The sequence below is a fragment of the Cyprinodon variegatus genome, unplaced genomic scaffold (assembly GCF_000732505.1).
Source record: "Cyprinodon variegatus isolate N-32 unplaced genomic scaffold, C_variegatus-1.0 Scaffold1211, whole genome shotgun sequence".
Taxonomy (NCBI): Eukaryota; Metazoa; Chordata; class Actinopteri; order Cyprinodontiformes; family Cyprinodontidae; genus Cyprinodon; species Cyprinodon variegatus.
In genome coordinates, this window is record NW_015151664.1 from 194,911 (window position 1) to 210,762 (window position 15,852).

Here is a 15,852-nt window from a genome sequence, read left to right on the forward strand (position 1 = left end):
CCCGGATAAGCGGAGGAAGATGGATGGATGGATGGATGGATGGATGGATGGATGGATGGGTGGATGGATGGAGGTTGAAGTTTATTCAGGTCCTGTAGCAGCAAAACATTCCCAAATCATTAGGGTCGCACCACTGTGTTTTTCAGGTTTTTTAGCTGATAAGCTTTTGTAAACACTTTTTTCTTTGTCTCTGGTCAAACATATTAGCCTATTTAAGGACATTGACTGGAAATCATCTCTATTTATTTATTTCATTCTATTTCACTTGCAGTGTTTATAAGCTAGGCTATAGTGCCAACTTTTATTAATGAACTATATTTGTATCTGTTTACTATTCTAAACAAGTCATACTTATTTAATCTTTACCTATCATAATAATATAGACATTTTGATAGTGTTTTAGCATTTCATTTAGGGATTCACTTCCTTACAAATGTGCAGTAGAGATAATCTGTTTTAAGTTGTAAAAAAATCTTTTAGGCTGTTAAAAGATTCAAAATAGTTTTTTAAGCTTGTTTAAGGACTTGTTTTCTCCTTCTTTCCTGCTTCATTGTTTTCTCTTTTTTACAGTATGCTTTATTTAATAAACAGACATGATGTATTGGTACTGCAGAATGCCTAATGCTAAATTTTGGGTCCTATCGCTACCTAGTAAGAAAGAGATGATTGAACTGTATTTTTTTGTTTTGCTGAATAAAAGTAGAACTGACGATGTTCAGATATTTGAGCTCTGAATCAGAGGGCTAGAATTTCTTTCAGTGCTTGACGAGTGTTTTAGCTGTAACTTGTCAGACCTTTGAATAAATCAGGGAAACCAGAGCTCATCTATGCCACCAAATCATCATAAAATGATGATTCAAAGAAATCACACACGTGATTTCCACTCCATCAAAACACATGTAAGAAGTTAATTTTATGCGTTAGACCTATTTACTGTGTCTCTTTTTGGGGACTGAGCTTGTAAAAATACAGGTTTTATATAACTGATCAAATTATTTAATACATCCTACATCTTTAAGACTATTTTCTAAAAGACAATCATGAAAAAAGCAACTATTAGACCACACTATTTCCTACAATCCCTTGTGTTAGTTATATAAACTGTGTAGAATGCAAAATATAAAAAAATGGGTGTTCTGATTCTTTTCTTTACTTTGTATCTCTTCTGTTGAGTGTATTTGTTGATCATGAACGTTAAATATGTAGCAATATTAGTGACATTACATAAAGATAGTTTTAAATCAATCTTTTTACATGAAAACCCTTTTCTTTACCCTTGCATTATATTTTCTGGTCATATTTTCTCATAGTTAGGGCTTCCAAAGACACAGTAGATTTATTTAGAAATATTAAATAGGCATCTTGCAGCATCTTCGCTCAAGTTTTTTAAGATTTTGTGGTTTTTAAGATTTTTTTGTCATGTGTCCAACAGTTAGAAATTATACAACTATTAGAATGCAAGTCTTCATGCAGTTTACTTGAAAATCTAATGAGAAGCTTTTTTTGTGTTTCATGTCTGTAAATATCCTACTTTATGCTCTGTTCTCTTCTCTGGATTTATTTTTTATTTTCCTTCTGCAGTTACCCTTCCTGGTGCCCTTCTAGCTCCGGTTTCTTCCACATCTGCAACTCGTCGCTCCTCGTTCAACTCCTCCTCCTCGACCTCCATGCAGACCTCATACCGACTGCCAAATCCCCTGCCACCCCTCCCTGTCCGAAAGGGTGTCCGAGGTCGCCGTCCCAAATCACAGACCATTGCTTTGTTGAAAGCAGCGGCTGAGGCGGCAGCAGCAGCAGCAATTAATGGAGCACCTCAGAGCCCAGTGACTGAGACGTCGCTGGCCCCCAGACCACACAAGAAGAGAGGGCCCAAGCCGAAAGGCAAGGTGAGATGTCACAATTAACTTAAACTATCTTGCAATGGAAAAAAACTACCCTGTCATATTTATTATTTGTATTTGTTTATTTTCTTTTTCTTTTCTGTAAAGTGACCTTGAGTATCTAGAAAGGTGCTGTTAATTAAAATATATTATTATTATTGCATTCTTGCAGAGATGAAGGTGCAAAGTCTTATCTGTGTAGGTGTGTGTAAAATCTGCATCGCCATTCATGTTTAGAAAAGTTCAAGTATACCAATAATCACCAATAAGGTGCATTTTAAAGCTCAGAGATTTAATCAGAGGTGTTTGTTTGCCTTTTGCTCCAGAAGAAGCCTCTGATGGGAGAATCTCCAGGTTCATCACCAGCTCCAACTCCGCCCCCAGAGACCAAACTGAACACCAGCCACGTCTCTATGGACAGCAACCTCAGCAATGGCTCAAATGTAATTTGCACAGGTAAATCTCAAATATTGTTAACCCCAGTCAAAGCTTTTTTGTTAGAAATGTAGTTTTAAACCCCTGGTTTGTTCTCCTGTATCTAAAGTCTGTTACCTTTACCTAAAGAAATAGGCAACAGAAATAAAGTTTACCTTGAACTCTTCGTGTTCCATTTAAAAAAAATAAAAGCATCCCTTAGCCACATAGTGTTTTTTTTTTTTTTTTTTTTTTTTAATGCTATATTTTGAAATAATGCATGGTGGTGTCTTAAACAGCAACTGGCAACTTGGGTTCCTTTTTTTGGTGCTATGATAGACCTAAAACCGAACCATAGCCAACGTGTGGACATTGGATCAATTTAGTTCAAAATGTTTAAAAATAAAATACTAAAAAAAATAAAATAAAAATCTACAGTTCATCTCCACTTTAGGACCAATCACAGTTCTGAAAGTCTCTCTTATGACCTCTGCAGTAAACCCAAGGTGAGATATCAACTGAAAATAGACAGTCAGTCAGCAGCACAGTCTGTTTTAGAGGCTATAAGTGAGATAGGGATGCACAGATTACAGGTTTCTGGCTGATTCTCAATCTTTAATATTGCCGATTTTGACCAATAGAGATTTATTTTATAACTGTAACTGTCAGATATAACACAAGATATTTATATCTTATCTTACTGAAAAACAATCATTGCACATGAAACAATAAAAACCTCTGAAATAACTGCTTCCGAATATCAATGAAAGTTTAAGGCATTGACAGTGCGTAGCTTTTAGGCATTTGCAGAGGCAAATCAGATTAGTGGAAAAGATCCGTTTCACATCTAAGTGTTGGCCGATCACTGATCTCTCAATATTAGAAAACTCAAGGCCGATTGGTCGACCTATAATTTGGTGCAACCCTTTTATTTATTTATTTTTTTTATTAAATCAACATAGATGACAACACAGGATACATTTACAGAGATAATATACCAACCCAAAAGCCTCCCTCCCACACTCCCTCCCCTCACCCCCTCACACTCATTCATTCACCCATTCATTCGTCCACAAATGACATTTTCAGAATAAATATTTGAGAACTTCCATTTTCTTTCCAGGGAAAAGAATTGAAGAGAGAGCCTATTCTTAATAGTTATATAATAATATAATAGTTATATTTTCTGGCTTCATTATCAGTTTCAACCATATACCTTTCTGAAGTCAAAAAATGCTGAATAAATGTTGTAAAGAAATTAATAGTAAGTGAAAATCTATTTTTGGCTTTAAAGATAACATTTTTACCAAGTACAATGATTAAATTAACTAAGTTGTGACTGTTGATAAACTCTCCCAGTAAAACAGAAACCACAGCAAGCCTTTTAAACAGACCAATCCTTAAACACATTTTTTCAACTTCCACCCAAAATACACAAAAGACACAATATGACAATACCAAAACAAATGCAGGGTGGATTTAGACTCCTGATAACAGAAACGACAATCATCTGACTCTGTCATATTCCATAACTTTAATATTTTTCCAGTGGGTAAGAAATTATATATGATTTAAATTTGAAAATAACGATTTTGCACATCAACAGTGGTTTTATAGATTTGTTTAAATATTTTATCCCATGGCAGCAGTCCTCACATTTTCCATATTTGTTATATGGGGAAACCTTCAGTGATTTTTTTTATTTATTTAATAAAATTGATATATTTTCTATTTATTTTAATTCCCTTTTGCCAATTAGAGTTTCTTATTGGAGGTTTACACACATATAGTTTATTAGTTCCATTGTTTAATATTTTTTTTCCATTTTCTTCCAATTACAAAAAAGTTTGAACAAGCATCACCGTACATAGCTCTAAATTCCTCACACTCCATAAGTCTACCGTTCTCATTAATTATGTCATTAACAAAGATAACTCCTCTTTCGAACATATTTTTCCAAAAAAAATGGCTTTCCATCTATTAGTATATTGGAATTCATCCATATTAGCTGCTGCAAAATGTCATCTCTTTTTCTGGCACATAAGCTTGAAAACACCACCATGAATGGATTATTTCCTTTATGAACCCTGGGATGTTCCCTAGCAGACTTAGATACGATCTTTAAATGATTGCGATGGACTGAGTTTAACAAATGGAACAATAAGGTTTTTGTTCAGGACCAGAGGTATTTAAAAAAAAATATATATATATATATATACATTTGACAAATTAAGTGTACTTTGAAGCTACTGTATCTAATTTTACCAAAGATGGGACTTATTTATATTTAGGTCTTATTTTAGTGACAAAGATAATTATCAATATGAAATGTACATAAAAGCAGTATTCACTGTAATTCTTGCCAAATATAAAAATGTGTTTTGATCTGAATAAAGCAGTGCTTAATACCTGGCTAATATGGTATGATTTGCCATTTACTTAAGCATGGTGGTGGCAGCAATGTTCTGATGTGACAGATTGAGAGGGCTAAAGAGGATGTAAAAGAGGAAAGAAAAAATAAAACTCAATGCCAGAATGTCAATTTTTACTTTGTTTTTCTTCTTCTCTGATCTTTATCTCGGGTTGTGTCTCTTCAGTGTGTGTCTATGTAAACAAGCATGGCAACTATGGCCCACATCTGGATCGAAAACTGGTCCAGCAGCTGCCGGATCACTTTGGTCCAGCTCCAGTCAACGCAGTGCTTCAGCAGGCTGTTCAGGCCTGTGTGGACTGTACATACCAGCCCTCTGTGCTGTTATCCTTTCTACAGAGCCAGTCCCACTCTGGAGGGGAGGTCATTAGAGGTAAATTCAGTGAAATACATATTATTTTATGCTAAGCTAAAGAAACCATGCCTTTACTTTCATAGTATCCCCAACTTATTTATCTACATGTAAGTAATAATCAAAGAAATCTGTTATAAAAATGTTGAAGCAGTTCTGTCTATTTTAAGTAAATGCGCATTATTGTTAGAAAGGTAATGCATATTTATAAGTAAGATAATAAAATATTGTGTCTGTGGCAGTAGTCGATGTCAGAGCTGTTTCTGTAATCTGAATTGACGTGTGTCTAACCTGGTTTGGGATCCTTGGATTCAGTTTTCCTCCAGGGAAAACTGTGAGTGGTATTAGGAGGGGGCGGGCTTTAATTTGGCTTGGCTTGGGTGGGAGGGCGTCATGCCGTGTGGAACTGGGTGGAAAACTAACATCTTATAAAGGGAGGGTGCTAACCCTGAACCATCTGCTGTTTTGTTTAGCTGTGAATGCATAGCAAGCATGTGTGTGTGTGGGTGTTTGTGTGTGTGTGTGTGTGTGTGTGTGTGTGTGTGTGTGTGTGTGTGTGTGTGTGTGTGTGTGTGTTATGCGCACACAGCAATTGGTTTTCTTCTCTGCTTTTAGTTTGTTCAGAGCATGGTATTCGCTATGTGAAGCTGCCCTCTGCATCCAGTGCCTCGTCTGTGCTGCGGTTCCTGGAAAACATGTGCCAACACCTGGAGAGTGACACCCTTTTCAGCTCACAGCCATTCAACCCCTACACCAACAACACACGTTTCTACAACAGAACTAAATCAGGTGGGAAGAAAAATATTTAAAAAATATGCATGGGTAATGGTTTTTGTCTTAAATCTTACCTAAGAATATAATTCTACTTATTCAAAAGCTTACACTCTCACCTTAAATATCTCAAAAGTACATTTGTGTTCATTTCTCAGTTGATTGTTTTTGCCAAGCTTTGAGGCACATGATTGTGAACCAATGTTTCTTTTAGGTTTCAGTGTGTTAAGTAGCGAATGAGAACTCAATGTGTCTGCTAAAAAAAGTGAAAAAAGACTCCAAGCCATTATTTAAGGTCTGTTGCCTTTTTTTAATCTCCAAATGATTAAGCAGATTTTAATACAAATACAGACTTGGAAGAAGAAAGAAAGCCAAACCTAATAGCAAAACCTTACGATAAATATCATGTTCCATTATCCTTAAAGATTGCAGTATCTTATAGTGATGGGTTAGTGAAGCATTTTTAAGTGTTTCAACACATTGCCAAACTGTATTGATACTGTCTTACAGAGTACTGACACCTGCTGGAACTTTAAAGACACTACAGGCAGCTTATTTGACAGACTAAACTGAATTGATTTGATGACCTAGTACAATGATACAATTTAAGTTATTGTAGGTTATATTGTATTATTTCATATCTGTTTAAATTGGAAATATCTTGGATATTTTTAGGTGCAGCCAATAAATAATGTAAACGTATATCATAATGTGAACATTTAGGGGAAAATGTGAATTAGGATGCTTGTCAACTAGGATTTTAAATCATATTTTTAAATCAAAAAGTACAATAAAAACAATAAACAAACTAAGAGTCAATTTGAAAAAGTTAAGTGATGTGGGAAAGTATGACACAACGAGAAAAATTCAAAATAAAAACGCAACGGTTGAAACTGCCTATTGCTTTTAGGCTGCTCCAAAATTCTTGATTATTTTAATGACAAACCACAAAAGATGATGCATTTTTTTTTAGCAGATGCATCATGTTGACATATACGTTTTTTAACACAGTTTAGTGTGTCAGTCAGTTAGAAAACACAGATGACATGCGCACCGATAGTGTTTTGCTCTATGGTCTCGATGCATGCACCAACGCATCAATCACTAAATTCTTACCTCTTTTAGGTCACTCCAAAATATCATGGGACTAGCAGAAACATGGTTGAAGCAGATCACTGCTGAATTGTACAGCAGCCTAACAGCAAAAATTTTATCAAGTTCAGACAAGCCCTCTAAATTCCATTTCTTAATATTATCTCTTAGTTGTGCTGTTTCTAATTTCTGAAGTGTGTTCAGGTCATCCTCAAAAAAGTTCAATTAAGCCAATTAATTATTTTACTTTTAAATAATTCTAAACTAACTTTCTAGCACCAACATGAAATCATCATAGTTCATTTTATCTGTCAACATGTCTGTTAACATGAGTAAAAAGTGGTCTAATGCCTGCATGTGTATTAGGGCCATTTGTAAAAATCCTTATTTTGTTTAAGTGTATCAGCTAATGAAAGTGTTGGAAATAAGGACCATTCAGTTGTATCAGCTATAGATAGAGAAGAACTGAAACTAAACTGAATTAAGCTGTTGATTTGGCTGCTAATCAGTAATAATAATGTTATTGTTAAAGATGAAAGAAAAACATAATTGTGAAGTTTAACATGAACAGAGAGGTATACCCTGACGCATGCTGACCCATCAAATCCCTACAAAGACCAGCTGCATATCTATGCATAGCAGCAATGCTGACACAAACACACAGCAGCCACCATGCTCTCCCCTTGGAGGAGGCATAATGTGGCTGTTGTCTACAAACACCACCCCCATACATGAACACAGTCGTGGTTCTGTATGGAGACTGCTGTCTTTCTTTATTTAATAAGGACCTTGTGCCCGTTTCCTTTGACACCCCTTTCTGTGCCCTAAACCTCATAATAACCCCAAACCTAACCATTACCAGTTCATATCTAACTTTAACCTTTACTCGATTAGCTCTTAACCTAACCCTAACTCACTTTGACACTCCACTCTCCACTCTGATGCCAAAACATGAGCACACTAGCTACAACATATATTTATATGCATTATTATTTTCCTTTTGTATAAATCTTTTTTATCTTTATTTGAGGTTCAAGGAATATTTACATTTACCTCTCTTAAATTAGAACCACTGTCTGTCACGGAGAATGGCGTTTCCAATGACAATCCATCCAAGGACCCCACACCTACCCCTCGGCCCCTCCACAACACACTGGACTACAGATCAGCAAAGAGGGAGCGGCCGTGTTATCCTGGGCACACAAAAACACCACCACCACCCCTCCGACGAGTCAGCTCCAACCCCACTGAGTTTGGCCCCTTAAATACACACAGACGAGTGGAGGGTATGATAACAGTTTCACAAAACTCAGCTAGTCTAAAAAAAGAGTTGAATTGAGACTCTTTTAATCAGTTTTATATATATATATATATATATATATATATATATATATATATTTTTTTTTTTTTAAGATCTGTTTGCATCAGAACACACGTCAGTCCTGTTGCTAATATGTGAACAAAATTATATAAAAAAAAATCAATTAACTTATGCAATTCATGTTTTCTTCCTCTCCTATGTACATCTATTGATACCCATTAGTGATGCAGGAGGGATGTCAATTTAATTAGGCTTTTCTCTGTTTTGTAAACATTGTACAACAGCTAGCTCAACAACAGGTCCCGATCACATGAAACAGGACAGGGAGACTACAGGGAACAACGCTTCCTCCTGGTCAGTTGATGATGTCATCAGGTTTGTCCAAGAGGCGGATCCACAAACCTTGGGTCCACATGTCGACCTGTTTAGGAAACATGTGAGTATTACACCTACATATGTACTGGCTGTAGGTGCTCAAATGAATAATACCATCTGCATGTTTTCTCTTTAGATCATCCATAGTCCTTGCTCGTCTCCTTGCTCTTGAGCTTCTGTTCTCTTCTTTTATCAAAGAATTTAGGTCTGGAGTCCACTGTTGATTTTTTTAATTTTTTTTCCAGTGAAGTCTTTCTTGTTGATTCGGTTATATATTCTGTATCATCATCCTTTTGGTTCTGAGAGATCAAATGATGACCCATTTGAAGTTTTCTGGTAGTCTACCATTCAGTCTACTGGTATAATAAAGTCATGCTCTCTAGCAAGACTTAACAAGCCTTTGCAAGAGAAAAAAAAAAACCCTCAGAGTATAGAAAAAAAATATACATGAACTGCAATTTTTTCCTTTATTTGACACAAAGTCTATCTAGGTTTTGCTGCAAAAGCTCTCAGTCTTGGTAGCATTTGAACAAAAAGAGGCAGTCCATGTTTAAGCCTTTAGCTCAACTTTCTTTGCATGTTAGTTAGGGTCAGACATAAAAAACAGCCGGCATGTAGATAGTGTCTGATGGAGTTAATGAAGACTTGTTGATCTCAAGTTGCCACTTTCTTGCTTGTAGATTTTTGGGGGGGATTTTTTTATATTTCACCCCTGTCTTCGTCCTGGTCGACTCAACAGAAATGGACCCCTATTCAGGTTCCCACACATGTGGGTTAATCACATGGGACATTATGTTCGCTGATTTTTAAACCTAATAAAGAGAAAAGGAATTACAAATGACAGTCTCTAAAAAAAGATCTTAAGAAAGAAGAAGTAAACAATTAGCATATATTTTAAAGAGATTATCAAGGTTTGCATCACTTGTGTTTGACTTAAACATTTTTTTGTTGGGAGGGTTTATTTTCTCTTTGTATAAATCTAGATTTTCTTATGTTTAATGTTTTCTTCTACAGATAAAGAATAATTTCTTCTAAAGCTTTTTTAACTACTTTAGCATATTTTTTTTCATTTAATTTCTCATCTTAATTGGTGGCAGTACTAGTAAAGTGGATATTTGTGTTTCCTATGAAGTGTCCAGTAACATGACTATTGTGTCTGTGAAGTTTGAAAAGGAAGCATTTATCTGTGTTTGAACCCTTGTAATCCAGAGTCTGCTGTCACGTTAATCTTCCTGCAGGAGATCGACGGCAAGGCTCTGATGTTGCTGCGGAGTGACGTCATTATGAAGTACATGGGACTGAAGCTGGGCCCGGCTCTTAAACTGTGTCATCACATCGAGAAGCTGAGGCAGAGCAAACATTAGATGATGATGATGATGATGATGATGATGATGATGATGATGATGATGATGGAACTGATTTCTCACTGACAACCAAACACTTATCAATCTGCAGGAAATGTAGTCCAGTGCAATAACGTCATCATATAACGACATTGATGTTATGTTCTGGTATGTTCTGGGAATAATGGGTTTTTATTAAAAGGAGAACAGCTTTCATTTTAAGATATTTTAAAGGTGGAAATTGTGAATCCTAGTTTGTCTGAATTTATCTAATTATCTTAAATTACATAAATAAGTTTTTTTTTTTCAAGTAGAATTGACATCAATGTAAGAAATTTAATAAAAACAACTTATTTGTGGCCTTTCAAATTTGGGGGTCGTTACAGTAAGTTAACGGTCTCCCATCTAGTACAACAAATAGACAGAACAATAATAAATAATTAATTCCAAATTTTAAACAGATCTGAATTTGAAAGCTTTCTAAAATACTATCACCTCCCTTGTACAGAGCAAGTTCGTGAAGTGAACAGACATCCTAGCATAGGCATCAGTTTTGACTTATTTTGTTGTTGTTTATTTGCCTTATTTTGAGTAAATGAGCACCATTATTTCTGAGTCCCAATAAATATAATTTTGCATTGCTACTCTTAAGCTGATAAAAAAAAATCTGTACAGAAATAGTAGGCCAGATATGGTGCACAAAGGACTGGAAAGGTTACTCCAGATAGTAAATATGTCATTTCAATGTAGTCAATACGGTTGCTGAAAGTCTGTTATGATGAAATGGTGAAATGTAGCTTCTGCATGCTGCAAGATATATGGGCAGGGATACTAACAGGGACTGAACAACGATAACACCTCAGTTATGGGAATTACAAGGGTTTGATCTTAAAATTGTCTTGTTTGCTTAAGTCAATCGGTAGAGTAAAGTTTTATTGGCAAAGAATATGCATTACAATTAGCAGAGCGGAAACTAGTTTGATTCAGAAAGTGTCAATCTCATATAAAAAACCCCTTCCTGAGTTAAAGACATTCATGCTGGTCAGCTTCCTATTGATTGCCGATACTCATGGAGTCAAACACGCTTAAAACCAAGGCTTCATCGACTGGGATAAGTGTTTTGATATGAACATAAATATCACATCCTTTATAGCAAAAGTTGGCATTGCTGTACAGGTACGGCTCCTGCCTTTGGGACAAAAGAGAAGTAGTTTTGTAAAAAAGTTTAACATGTAGTTTTTTTTATATAATTTTGGACTGTAACTATATGTACCAGCCTGTATCAAGTGTAACCATTTTTTTTTTAGCCTTAATAGTGTTTTGTGTGACATATGCTGGTGAAGATTCTCAGTGATCCAGGTCATAGTCATTCAAAAAAAAAGAAAGTTAAAAACAATCCACTGGACTTTGTTTCCAAGTTTGAAGACATTTCGCTTCCCATACGTGAAGCTTTTTCAATTAAAAATGTCAGAAATAGCATTGAGTTCGACATTTTTTGATGGACTACTGTATAAAACCTTGAAGTCAACACTATTTCTGACATTTTTAATTCAAAAAGCTTCCTGGATGGGAAGCAAAACTTCTTCAAACTTGGAAACAAAATCTAGTGGATTGTTTTTTTAGGAATGTTTTGTGTGACCATAAAAAATCTACCTGCAAGTTAATAATGTGTTTGAGTAAATACACTCTTGTTCAAAGTGTTGATCTGTTTTTGATGGCAGAAATCCTTATTTTCTGAACATTTCAGAATCATTCTCAAACCAAATTGTGTCTGCATTTCACACTGTCTCTCCTGTAGTGCTAACAAGTTGATACTTGAAACCATGTTGCTTTAACGTGAAACTCAGGTTTTAGTGAGGGTCTTAGAAAATTTGTTACATCATAAATATGTTGTGTTCAGTACAACAGCATAATAGTCATTGTTGATTTGTAATGCCAATGTATTGCTCTGTAGCATTTCCTGTGTATTGACAAATTTTCTACTGTATCACAAGCTTATTTGATATGTCTGCTATGCATTCACACAATTAAAACATTTGTATTCATAAACTGGTTTTGTGTAAGGCCAGGATGGAAGCATCTAGCAGTGTTTCTCTAACTTTGTTTTTTCCAATGCCAGTTATCATTTTTATTTTGTGGATTTGGATAGCAATGATCATGGCTACTGTGGAACCACCAGGTCAGTTGCCCCAGAACTGGGATAAATAATGACTAAAAGGTTATTTTTGTGTTTCAGTTGTAATCAGGACAGGTCTTATACTGACCTCTGGAGGCATGTGAATGTTGGTGACTGCTCTGTTCTGTAGCTTGCTGTTGAATTAGATTAATGTCAGATTGCCTGTGCCACTGCACCTGCACATTGGATCTGGGCTGGAGTTGAGCACCTGTGAATGAAATTAGGCTACTTTTTTTTTTTAGAAACACAACTACTAAATGGCATTTTGATCCATAGCCTTTTGAGCTCAAACTCAAACATGTCACACCAGAATGGGTCTACGAAACAACAGATTTGAACCATCAGGCATGTTTAGAAAGCCAAAAGTGCCACAATTCAATAAATGTAGAAGTTCCAAAAATGTATTTTTAAACCTGAAGAAAACAAAACAAACAAAAACACATAAACCCATTAATCCATACATACACTCGCAATACCTATTAGAAATAAGATCTTTTTATGAAAAAGAATTTCATATAAAGAAATTTTCTTTAACTATTTACTGGAAAAAAAACAATACAGTGGAAAATTACTAAAACAAAAAACATTTACCAAGATTCTTTATTTAGACTCAAGGATAAAATTGTTAATATCCCTCATTTAGTGAAAGATTAACACATAATTGTTACAGAAAGAACTTAAATCTGACAAAATTATATAAAAGTAATTGAAAGTCAGGCGTTGCTTTTCAGCCGTGCTTCAACAGAATGATTAAACAAATATAAATCCACGAAATAGGCCTGGACAAAAATTATGGTACCCTTAAATTAATATTTTGTTGCACAACATTATTAGTCACTGCTTCAAGGGATTCTACTAACGGTCAACCAGCCTTTTGTATTGAGGTATATGGCTCAGTCCTCATAAGAAAATTGCTCCAGTTGTCTCAGGTTTGAATGCTGCCTTTTCCAGAGGGAATATATCAGCTCCACCCATAGATGCGCAACGGGATCTAGATCAAGATGGGGGGAACGGTATCTGATGGGCTTCTAAACCCCGTCAGATAGAGTTCCCCCTGTCTAACATGGGGTACGGTATCTGATGGGCTTCTAAACCCTGTCAGATGGCGTTCCCCCTGTCTAACATGGGGGAACAGTATCTGATGGGCTTCTAAACCCCGTCAGATAGCGTTTCCCTCTTCTTAACATGGGGGTTAGGTATCTGATGCAGTGTAAATATCATCAGGCTGCATTATGGGTGTGAAGTTTTTTAATAGGGCGTTTAGATCTGGCAAGTATGCAATTAATAACTGGGGATGTCTAATTCTGAAACACTGTGTGTTTGGGTTGTTATAGATACTGCAACATCTATCCATCCATCCATCCCGATTTGTCCCTTTCTCCATATAGGCTAGCATTTGATCCTTCACGCTCTCCATAGTTCCCCTGTGGTGTGAGCAAAGGGCGGCTGTTACGCGCCTTTAGCGAGCATGCGCGTTTCCTGTCGCCTGCGCGGTGCATTGTGCCGCCTACGCTGTGCTTAGATGCAGGGGAAACTTTATCTGATGGGGAAACACAGCTTGACATAACACTGGTATTTCCATCTGGAAAACGCTGTTCTGCTGCTGGAGTCCTCCTCACTCTCCATTTCTCTGTGTGTGCTGTACTTTAACACCCGCCAGCGGAAACACCCACCTATCCAACTGACAGGCGTAATCTCACTATACATCAGCCAATCTCATCCTCCCCTCTCTCATGACAAGGCGTGCAAGTGTCCTATCGTGAAAAAAAAGGTTCATTGTGCGACCTGACTAACGTAAATTAGTAACACCGTTACTTTCAACGCCATTACTCCCATCACTGCTAGGTATATGACCAAATATGAAAAAATACACCGAAAGTTCTGCGTATACCAGTGTTTTAGGAGATTCTGGGACGTCAGGCAATGTTGGCTAAATCGGCAAGGTGTGACATGGCCCTCAGGCTCAGTGAGTATTAGCATTCATTTTAGAACTCTAACTTAAAGGTATAGTGGAGGATTCTCTTTTTCCAGGTGGAGCATAAAAATATGTGCTGGTCCTAATTGTCAATCATTCTGCTGACATGTTTTTGTAAGGTTGTTCTACGTGCTCATCCCCATTTAGCTATCTTTTTCTGCACATGCGCACTTTCAGCTGTACACGCCGCAGTCCTTTGAAAATGAATTATTTGTGTGACGCGCGGTGGAGGCGGAGTTATGTGACCAACGGGGAGCAAAAAGGTGATCATCTGTCAGAATGGTCAGTTAACTGAGCTCACTATAAAGTCCACTATATAGTCCCCATTCTATGTAGTGATGACAATCGGACACAGTAAGCTTTTATGACCTATGTGAACAGCAACTTTTTAACCGAGCATTCACAAGGAGAAATGGGCTCCTGCATGCTCTCGCATGTGTTTAATAGGCGTTCCCTCTCAGAAGCAGGGGCAGGGTTGTGCATGTGCCTTTTTTTGAAAGTGGAGAGAGTGGGTCTTTTAAAAGATTTGGAAAATCCTCCAATACACCTTTAAGAAACATCACGTTAAGTCTCCGCCTTTGGCCGTTGATGATAGAGGGGGCAGTAGAGAGAAGTGTGGCGGCAGAGAGAGAAGAAGAAGGGGAAGTAGATATAAAAGGGTTTTTTCTGTAAGTGAGCAGCTGCCATCAGTCTGTATTGTTCTTCTTTTGCTTTTTACCTTGCCAAGAGCGGAATAGTTCCAAAGCATTTCCCATCCTCCTTCAACCCGCCAGCAGAGTGGGATCATACGGAAGATTGTTACCAGCAATTCAACCAAGTCAGATATCAGAATGTTCTGGATGTAGAAAAGGTTACAATCAGCAATTGAATTAGAAAGTTTCTTTCTAAGAAAAGACAAACAACACATGTAAAAATATCAATTCTACCTATTTCTTGCTCAAGTAGAGTATTTATTAAGTTTCAATTGTAAAGAGGGGAAAGGAGGTTTACTTTTTGATTCAATGGAATGGAGGGAATGGGGTTTTGGTTCAGTCCCAGAGTCTGACTTGGTTAAGTTGGTCATGTTCAGTCTGGGGAATGACAGTCCACTCATCCAACTGGCAACTCTCAAAGAGACTTGAATTGTTCTGATGCAAACCATGTAAAACATTTTATAAGGTCATATGATGGGGCATCATCATCACAACTTACTTTCATTTCATCAAGTCTCCTGTGGTGTGCTTTCAAATACAAAAACCGGATCACCGCACTACACTCTCCATTTCATGTTTGACTCAGTTCAAACACCTGTTAATCAGAAGCCACAATTAGTTCAGAGCAGCAATTTTCCACTTAATCTATAAAGATATAAGTAATTGCACATGCAACATTTCAGCTGAATCAAACAACAGGAAATGGGTCAGGGGCATTACTAATTTAACGCCCCCATCCTATATATTATTTTTGTTTTCAAATGAAACCTAGGCGGAAGTTCAACTGAAAAAACTGAATTACTTACCCTCATCTGCCTCGGACAGGCCAATCAGCTTTGAAGCACACCTCAATGAAGCCCAATCAGCAACCAGATTTCCTCTTAAAATATCTTCAAATCCACAACTTAGTCTACTACCCAGCAGCAGGATTTGATTCAAATTACCCTGATTCATTGGGAAAGTGAGCTTTCAGACCCTCCTGCACAGCCTCTCACAGCGCAGTCTCATCCTCTGAGACACCTGTTGATCC

The 15,852-nt window shown here is 36.7% G+C and overlaps 1 protein-coding gene across 3 annotated transcripts in view; it reads left to right on the plus strand.

Annotated features, from left to right (window-relative positions):
- Positions 1-11,353, plus strand: part of LOC107102158 (polycomb protein SCMH1-like) — a 35,407-nt gene extending 24,054 nt beyond the window's left edge. For 2 of the 3 annotated variants that reach the window (XM_015401356.1, XM_015401357.1), the window contains exons 8-14: positions 1,582-1,886; positions 2,207-2,336; positions 4,892-5,098; positions 5,693-5,866; positions 8,008-8,226; positions 8,546-8,697; positions 9,875-11,353. In XM_015401356.1, the coding sequence (XP_015256842.1) occupies positions 1,582-1,886; positions 2,207-2,336; positions 4,892-5,098; positions 5,693-5,866; positions 8,008-8,226; positions 8,546-8,697; positions 9,875-10,000 (1,313 nt within the window). In that variant the 3' untranslated portion in view covers positions 10,001-11,353. The remainder of the gene's footprint in view (positions 1-1,581; positions 1,887-2,206; positions 2,337-4,891; positions 5,099-5,692; positions 5,867-8,007; positions 8,227-8,545; positions 8,698-9,874) is intronic. The other variant, XM_015401358.1, reaches the window with a different exon arrangement.
- The last annotated feature ends 4,499 nt before the right edge of the window (positions 11,354-15,852 follow it).